This window comes from Octodon degus, unplaced genomic scaffold, assembly GCF_000260255.1.
Source record: "Octodon degus isolate 3935 unplaced genomic scaffold, OctDeg1.0 scaffold00091, whole genome shotgun sequence".
NCBI classification, from domain to species: Eukaryota; Metazoa; Chordata; class Mammalia; order Rodentia; family Octodontidae; genus Octodon; species Octodon degus.
The window spans coordinates 5,927,663-5,937,639 of NW_004524667.1; the positions used below are offsets into that span (position 1 = coordinate 5,927,663).

At 40.9% G+C, this 9,977-nt stretch overlaps 1 protein-coding gene across 2 annotated transcripts in view; it reads right to left on the minus strand.

The window, feature by feature from the left end:
- Slco5a1 (solute carrier organic anion transporter family member 5A1) overlaps positions 1–9,977 on the minus strand; it is a 235,849-nt gene that overhangs the window by 90,673 nt on the left and 135,199 nt on the right. For both annotated transcript variants that reach the window (XM_023722395.1, XM_004637572.2), the window contains one exon: positions 3,320–3,484. In XM_023722395.1, coding sequence (XP_023578163.1) covers positions 3,320–3,484 — 165 coding nt within the window. The remainder of the gene's footprint in view (positions 1–3,319; positions 3,485–9,977) is intronic.

Here is a 9,977-nt window from a genome sequence, read left to right on the forward strand (position 1 = left end):
AAAAAAAAAAAAACCTCTTTAAAATAAATTACAAAATAAAGATTAAAAAGGACAAGAAAAAATTTACATTTTATTGAAAGGAAGAGTTAATGTTTAATAGTTTGCCCAATCTCGCATACCTATATCTGGTAATCTGAACAACAAATTTGTTGATAACAATATGCAATATAACAACCACTGGTTTTTGTTGTTGTTGTTTTTGTTTTTGCAGTACCAGGGATTGAACTCAGGACCCTGTGCTTGCCAAGCAAGCACTTATTCTACTGAGCTATCTCCCAGGACCCGTCAACCATTGTTAATTTTCCATTCTTGTTTTGAAATACTGTACCCATTTTTATTGTGTATGTTGCTTTGTTTTTGCCTTTGTTATTTGTTTTCCTCTTTAAAAATAAAGGCTGTGGGGGGCTGGTACTGTGGTTCATAGTAGAGTACTTATCTAGTATGTGCATGGCCCTTGGGTCCATTCTCAGCATTACAAAAATAAAGAAATTTAAACTATTTAAAAATATTGTTCATATAAATTTCTTAATGTTCATGTCACTATATACACATAGGAAAGGATTCAGAAAACAAAGGCTCTCAAACCAAATAAGTCCTTAAAATAAAAATCTATGTTTAGCAAGTAAGAAAGATTCAATTGATTAAAAAAGTCAATAAGCATTTTAAAAAGCCTATCCTCCCTTTTCAGTCTTACTGCAACATAACAGGCCACCTTCTACTTTTAATCAGTCTGTTTCAGGACTGTTATTTATTATCTATCTGTAAATGGAAGGAAAAGTACATGAGCTGAAACTAACAGAACATAATAGACTATGAAACATTAAATAAATTGCAAATGGCAATGAGGAGGGAGGGAGAGAGGGAGGGGGAGGGAGAGGAGGAGGGAGGGAGGGGGGGAGGGGAAAGGAAGAAATGAAGTGAGGGAGGAGGGAGGGAGTGGGAGGAAGAAGGTGAGCTGCTGCCCACAGGAACAGAGCACACTGGCTCTGTGGCACTGGGCATCGTGCTGCAGTGTGGCAGATGAACAGGCTCTTGAGTCGGTCTCATTCAGTCCTGCAGTCCTCCCACCCCATTTGCTGGGTGCTGTTCTGCTCACACCTCTGGGGAACTATGTAGTCGAACACCCATGGCCAGCTGAACCCTTACTCCACTTTTCCACGAGGAATTGTCTGTCTAGCTTCCGTCTCCACCAGCACCTAAGAGACGGCCTGGGCCAACACGCCCTCGAATTGCTTCGATTGTCCCTGGCTCAGCACAGCACCGCTGCGCCAGGAGGCCCGGGGGTCAGCGTGGCACAGCTACTGGAAACGGTGTGGCCCAGGCCGCCGGGCTGGGGGTGGGGGGGCCGCTGGGACAGAGTCCCCACCGTCCTGGGGAAGATTGTTCCTAAGAGACGTGCCTCCAAAGGGTGGGGTGTGCTGTCAGACAAGTCTGGAGAACGCCGTGGGCTGCATCTCCCCGCGGAGTTCCACCAGGCCTAGAGAGCGTGAAGGGCCAAGAAAAGGCTTGCGGGAAAGAACGCTGCTGCGCGCCAAGGCAAACGCCAAATGCTCTTGGGCATGGGCCTTCTTCCCAGGAACACGCTTTAACGATGGCACTTCATTTGGGAAACGCTTGAAACTACCTTACCATAATAGTTAGGTCGCTTTACATCTAGCTACGAGGCAGTTCTTGGGATCCCCACGAATCGGCGACTCGGCAAGCAGTCAGTGAAAACGGTAAGTGAGGAACAGAAGAAGCTCTCGACCCTCTGACAGCCTGACTGCAAACGATCTGCACGTTTTACCTTAATATGTGCAAATAGGTGTTTTTTGAAACCAATATAGAACAAAGCTATATTTTTAAGGCCCAATTATCATGGTCCACAACAGTATTTTTCAAGAAAATAAAGTCTCCCATGCTGATTTTATCTCTACAGTTTAAGCTGAGGCAGAGACAAAGTAATTACACAAACATTTTAAATCAACTTCCCTTTTTACAGCGACATCATTTTGCCTTTTCATTTTTAGGTAATTCAAGCTTATTGCGATTGAATGTAAAATCTCAATAAAATGAAAACATAGGAGCTCAAGACATCTGAAAAGTGATCATTATTCTACACTGTTTAATTTTTTTTGACCAAGAATTGAACTTAGAACCTTGTGCTTGCTGGACAAGTGCTTATGCCACTGAGCAGGCCCAATATATTTTATTAAGAAATGGAGCCTTTAGAAAAATACAACATTGGTTTTTAATACCACTAAATGAGGATTTTGTTTGTTTGTTTGTTCCTCGAATGCCTTCAGGGCACTTTTGGCCAGCAGGAGAGTTGTGAGGTTCGAACTCCAGCAACCTGAGGCTGACAGCTTTGTGGAAGCAGCTACTTAAAGGACTGAGCTAGGGCCAGGCCCCCAATACCACTAAATGAAACATTTGGAATATTACACAAATATTGAAAATTCCCCAATATGTGAGAATTAATATTCTCACATTTCTAGGGGTCCAATTCAGTATCAAAGAATATTCAGATACTAAGTACTACAGAAACATGTTATCAGAAATTTAAAATTCAGTTTGCGAAAACATAAAACATCCAAAATAAAATTCACAAACTTCCTTTGTGATTTCACAATCTCCAGGGATTTAAATAAAATCTGTTCACATTTATGAAGGGAAACTATTACAGGCTTGATCTGTATTAAACATTATCTTTTTTTTTTTTTAGAACTTAACACTTCAGAGCCGGTGAGATAGCTCAGTGGAATAAGCACCTGCTTAGACAGGCATAGGGAGTGGGGTTCAATTCTTGGCACCTCATTCTGCACTGGTCATGCCCTTGGGCAGGCTGAGCCAGCAAACAAGTCCAGGTGTAGTGGCACATGCCTGTAATCCCAGCACTGGGGAGACTGAAAAAGGAGGATTACTATGAGTCAGAGCTCCATAGTGAGACCCTGTACCAAATACACAAATGAGAAAGAAAAAAAAAAACAAAAAAACAAAAAAAACCTTAACATTTTAAGACCCATTCTAACTCATAAAAAAGATCAATTCAAATTTAAACATCATTGCTCACTTCATTTTTTTAACAATTAAAAACATAAGTATTCAAAACTCTCCTCTCTCAAATACAGTTGCTGAATATGCCACAGGGAAACGCAATCTAAATAAAAGAACATTTTCCACAACTTCCTCTTCCTCAAGTCTGGTGGAATGGGTATCTGACCATGAACTAGTTTGACACGGGGTTGTCACACCGAACTTTCTTTTTCTTTACGCATTCCATTTCAGTTTAGTGGACAAAATGATCATTTTGCAAGTAGCCCTCATGGCTGTGCCTTACCAGTGTAGATGCTGGCACTGGAAGCTGGGATACCAAACTGTGACTCGATGAACTTGGGAATGAAGGTAATGAAAGCAGTTACAATGGCACTCTCAGCTGTGTATGACAGACTCACAAAAAGGAATGTCATGTTGCTTAAGATCCTGACAGCTGCTCTTGGTAGGTCTACAAAATGACAAAAATGACAAATGAATGTTATAAACAATGGATGGAAAACAAAACAAAACTGAATTGCTTCTGAAATGAACCAGAAATAGCCATACACCACCATATGCCACAAAAGAACAAAAACAGAATGACCCTGATGACAGTTAAAAACCATCCCCCTTATTACACAGGTTTGGTTTTGGTTTGGTTTTTAAACTTTCAACCAGAATAAGGAAATAATAAGTCTAAACAGATAACCATGCAAAATATCCTTACAAACAGTATCTAACCTGTAACTCCTGTTTCAAAAACTATTTCAAGTAAATCCTCTGTATTACCTTTTCTGTTGAGTCTGTTAAATGTGTGAATTTAGGACAACCCTAGGTTACCTATGTGGTTGAACATCTGATTTCCAGCCTTGTTTATGGAACAGGACTAATCGTAGCTAAAGAAGCTACAAGGCACGAGAGCATCAGGTCAGATGCAGCCACATGCCTTCAGCCGGGTGATGGAGGGCCACCATCTCCAAAGGAGAGGAGAAGCCAGAGATGGGCCTGAGGCCCGCTGGGCTGTTCCCGAAGGGAAAAAGAAAGGTCTCATCCCTGAACTTGGGTATTGATTTCACGGCACTTGCCTCCAATGTATGTGTAACTATTTTTATTGCAGCACTATATAAAATAGCAAACATGGGAAGGGGCAATCTATATGTTCTTCAATGTGCAATGTTTAGATGTGCATGGCACAGCTGGATGATGGAAGACTGCAGAAATTAAAAAGGGAACAGAGTGGTATATATCAGCATAAAAGAACCCCAAGAGATATTTTTATCACTGACTAAAGAAAGCTGCAGGAACATATAAATATGTGCACACAGTCAGATTTCAGTAAAACTCAAACAAACCAAACAACGTGTGGTCGAATGTATACTTCTCAATACACATAATACCAAACTCTTAAAGGCTTATATTCTGTGAACAAAATTAAGATTGGCAAAGAGAAGAATAAAAGGAAAATCTCATGTATAAACTTTTGTAATTTTTTCATGTTTATAATATGCATTAATGCAGCTTTATGTAATCTTTACACACCTTTGTAGAAAAGGTGAGATACATTATTTTAGCAAAGGCTATCTCAGTAAGCAGTTATCTCCTTAGACTCTCACACAGTCATTTCAGTAAAATTAACCAACAACTTTTATTAAGATGATAATTCATAGCCTATTTACCAGAATCTAAAACATGGAAAGTGATTATCTGTGGCTTTCATTTTTAAATTGAAATCAAATTTAGCATTCAATATAATTCAATTTTTAACATTTAAATAGGCATTTTAAACAAAATTTAATCTGCACTGTGATTCTTTTAACATTGATAAACACACATAATCAAAACAGTCTATAAAACTGTCCAATTTTTTGATAAATTAAAATATCATATCCGAAATTTAAGTTAGAAAAATTAAGATTACCTATCAACACTTCAAGATTCAAATCATTAAGTTTGTATATTAAAAGCCTGTGTGTTGAATTTACATCATCTGGGAGAAATATAAAATCATTTTTAACACACAAAGACAATGTATGTATCATATGAGTATTTTAAATGGCAACAGTTAAATCAAGATTTTTTTTTTCTTTTACATCTGTCTATTTGGTATGATTAAAATAGCCTTCTAGTTTCAAAGGTAACTAAAAATATGCCTGATGGCTCTCTCTTCTCTTTGATTTAGAAATAAAAGTATGCTAATGTTTAATAAGAATTTACAAAAATCCAAACTTTCAAAACCTCTAAATTAGCTCTGTTCTCCCTTCTACCCAGGCATACCTTTCACTAACGGCAACAGCAGGAACCAAGGGCCAGAGGACCCAAGGCTGCACCTTTAACCAGTGGTGCTAGGGGCATCTAACAGAGGGCCTATGCCAGTAAGTGCAGAATCACCGAAGTCAGTTTTCTAACTGTTAGAAAAGGGAGTTGCAATATTGAAAGTGGGACAGTTAGATATCAGATTGGATCTGGAGGTATTGGTCTGAATCAATTAGGTAAATAGATAAATGGATTAGATAATGATAAATGGGCAGAATAGGTTGACAGATAGTAAGGCAAGGCTGACACCTAGGATAGATTGATATGTGATATAGATGGGAGGGTACCATTTCCTAGTTCTGCCTGCTAGCAGGGCTTAAAAGTAAGCCCTGCTTACTGGTAGAAATGAGCTCTTTTAGCACCTAGTTCTTGGTTTCCAAAAGCCATTTCCCATTAAAAGAATGGAGAAACATCTAACTTCAGAGCTCATGCAGACAAAATACAAAACAAGCTTGGAAAATTTTGTTAAGTTTTCTGTCAGCTGGCTAAGATGCCAAAAGGGAAGAAAGCCAAAGGGCAAGAAGGTGGCCCCAGCCACTGCCATTATGAAGAAGCAGGAGGCCAAGAAGGTGGTAAATCCCCTGTTTTTTAAGAGACCGAAAAAATTTGGCATTGGACAGGACATTCAGCCCAAGAGAGACCTCACCCGCTTTGTCAAATGCCCCCCCTACATCCGGCTGCAACGACAGAGGGCCATCCTGTACAAGTGCTTAAGGTGCCCCCTGCAATTAACCAGTCCACTCAGGCCTTGGATCACCAAACAGCTATCCAGCTGTTTAAGCTTGCCCACAAGTACAGACCAGAGACCAAGCAAGAGAAGAAGCAGAGCCCATTGGCCCAGGCAAAAAAGAAAGCTGCTGGCAAAGGAGATGTCCCCACCAAGAGGCCACCATTCCTCAGAGCAGGTGTCAACACTGTCACCACTCTGGTAGAGAACAAGAAGGCTCAGCTGGTGGTGACTGCACATGACGTGGACCCCATCGAGCTGGTCATGTTCCTGCCTGCTCTGCGTCGCAAGATGAGGGTCCCTTACTGCATCATCAAGGGGAAGGCCAGTCTGAGGCGTCTCACCCAAAGGAAGGCCTGTACCACTGTTGCCTTCACGCAAGTCAACTCGGAAGACAAAGGCATGCTGGATAAGCTGGTGGAGGCCATCAGGACCAACTACAATGACAGATATGATGAGATCCGCCATCACTAGGGAGGCAACATTCTGAGTCCAAAATTTGTGGCTTGTATTGCCAAGCTGGAGAAAGCAAAGGCAAAAGATCTTACCACTACAATGGGCTAAGTGTACTCTTGAGTTTTCTGTACATAAAAACAACAAATTGTCCTTAATCCAGTGGGAAAAAAAAGAAAGAAAAGAAATCTTGTTGAATAGAAAAGTAAAGAAATACTTGCAAAATAATAGCAATATTTCAGAAAGACATCTTGAAGGATTCCCAAAGGACAATCTGTGGCAATTTGAGCTCAATGGCTGCAAAACCTGGCAAGTGAAACTCTAATAGGAACAAGGCACAGTTGATCCTCATTATTTATAAATTTCATACTGGCAAATTCATCTACTTGCTAGAAAACTCAAACAGCCAACTGAGAAAACTCAAAACAAAAACTCAAACAGCCAAGCCACCATGCTCAGAATGGTGAAGGTTTCAGTCATCCAACTGGTCCATTCGCAGCTGAGGCAGAACCGGGTGACACTGTGTCTTCTTGCTTCAGCTCCTATATGGTGAGGCCCTTTCACAACATGCTGTCACCTCATTGTGTTTTGGGCTGGTGGCTCTGCTTATTTAAATGACCCCGGAGGTAGTGCTGCAGTGCTGTCTGGGGTCCCTGAGCACGGGTGGCTGATGAGCTTATGAAGAAGCTACACATCCATGAGCTGCTACAGGCAGGAGCTACGGCACTGCTGGTGGTGATCACAGCGCTAATGAATCAACTGTATGTTAAGTAATGTCTTTACATACAAACGTGGGCTAATGGATGATTATAACAGGAATCCACCCTATGTCTGCCCTAGAGCAAAGCTAATTGCTAATTCCATGTTCAAGGTGACTCTAGGGAACATAACTTACACAACCCTAAGTATGTCCCCAAGAAGAACTTACAATTATTGATTGATTGATATTTACATAAGACATATTAAGTTTAGCACATAGAATTATAGCAAATGCAACCTGATCAAAGGACACCCGCCTCTGTTGTCATATAGTCTGGGATAGCAGGGACTCAAGTTCATAAATCAGGAGGCCATAAGTCAGGAGATGACATCAATCCCAAACTGAGGAACATGCTGCGAAAGATCAAAGTCAAGAGAGACAAAGAATGAAGAGGAGCTGATCCAGCTTGAAGGAAACTGAAGATAGGCGATGCTAGATTGGATCTGGGACAAAAAGGGCATCACTGAGATAACTGGCAAGATTTGAACGGTGCCTATGGTGTACACAGTAGCACTGGCTCAGTGTTAATTACCAACATAGGTGCCCTGCAGTCTCATCAAAGGGTGCCCTTGAATTCAGGAAGTGTTCACAGAAGTCTTGGGAGTCACAGAGCAACATGTCTGTGACTCCCCAGAAATGTTAATGTAAAATCATTAGAGAATAAAGAATAGCTAGCTCTCTATGTGACACTCTGCAACATTTCTGTAAGTTCAAAATGACTCCAAAAACATAAACTTCAGAAATAATTAAGTTAGTAAAGAAGTTGCCAAATCTACAGGTTTGCAACAAAGCACTTGTTTTTATGTTGAAGAATATATTTTAGATCAGTTCCTTGGTGGCATTTATAACTGTGTCACTATGAAATCAAAGTTATAATTTAAAAGCACAGTGAAGAAGAGATGTTGAAATAATGTTAGTGATTATCATCTTGGTCCTTTAATGCTAAGAAATCTTATAAGTTCAATGATAAGAGCAAGCAGACACTAAAACTAGGAAATGCCTTAAATGGTCATAAAGCAAGACTAAAATTCGATACAAAGCACAACAGTAATATAAAGTGGACCACAGAAATCAGTTTAGGTGGGTGAGACCCTCTTCCACACCCTTGGGATGCCTGTCACCACTCCGCAGCACCTCCCCTACACCACCTGCCCAGTAGTAATTTCTGCCATGATTTGGGAACCCCCAGATCCAGTCCTAGCCCAGGCCTGGTGAGTGTGTGTGTGAATTTCGGGATACCCTGCGCCGGCGGGACCTACCGGTCCCAGCACAGGTGCAGCATGGGTGAGACCCTCTTTCACCCACTTGGGACGCCCCCATCACTCCATAGTACCCCGCCCACAGAGTAGGAATTTCTGTCACATTCCAGGAACCCCCAGATCCAGTCCTAGCTCAAGCCCAGTGAGTGTGTGGAAGAGCTGCCTCTTTCCCCTACTTCACCTTGTCCCCTCCAGATTCAGCTCAGGCAGGGCATACAGGCCTGTGGTGAAACCCTGCAGCTGCAATCCCTAGAGAGTGTAGGGGACAGAACCACCCAGCTAGTCCAGGAGCAGAACATCTTGCCACAGGGGCATGACAGATTCACCCCCAAGGACAGAAGCAGGAAGGACCTGAGTATAGCAGCCAGACCCAAGGCAGCCACACCTGGATAAATCCAAACTTTGTAGATCTACACCTGAAATTCAGTAGGTGCTAATATTATAACTGCAACAAAGATCTACAACAAAGGTCAGAAGACAGTGCTACACAAAATGACAATGAAAAGGAGCAAAATGCAATCTCAGAACCCAAGCCCACCCATAACAAGTGCACAGGACACTAACACAGAACAAATTAGGAATCACACAACTGAAAGCAATGAATCAAAGGCTTCTGAAATAAAGAAAAAGCTGCAGAAAAGTATAGAGGAACTCAGATTGGAAATGAAGAAAGAAATCCCTGAATTAATAACATTGCAGTAAAGAATCAAATGCAGAAATATATGGAGGAAACCCAGTGCCCACCCAGAACAAGTGCAGAGGACACTAGCTCAGCTCAAATGTATGAATTAATAGTCTTAATAGTAAATAAGCAACAGCAGAAAGTCATAGAGGAACTCAGAGCAGAATTCTTTTCTACTAGCTCAGCTCAAATGTATGAATTAATAGCATCCATAGTAAATAAGCAACAGCAGAAAGTTACAGAGGAAATCAGAGCGGAATTCTTTTCCGAAATACAAAAAGAATTCTCTAAACTCATACTATCTGAAGTAAAAAATCACCTACAGAAAAATAGGGAGGAAACCCAATCTGAAAAAAAACAAAAAACAAAAAAACACTGCAATAAAAGCATTTATAACTGCTTCCATAGCCTTTAGTGGGTTTTTTTTTTTTGTGGAACTGGGGATTGAACTCAGGACCTTGCACTTGCCAGGGAAGTACTTATTCTACTGAGCCATCTCTCCAGCCCTATAACTGCTTCTAAAGAAGACATTGATTAAAAAAATAGAGATTAGAAAAAAGACGGATTCCTTGAGTGAGCAATACAGGAAAGAAATAGATCGCATGAAGCAGAGTCAAAGAGATATAGAGGAATTTAAAATCTCAATCACAAGCTTGCAAAACCATTTGAGTGCAAGTGAAGCCAGAGTTTCAGATCTTGAAGATGCTGGTGCAGCTAGTGAAAAGGTAAAGAAAGGATCTCTTAAAACAACTAGGATGCATGAAAAAA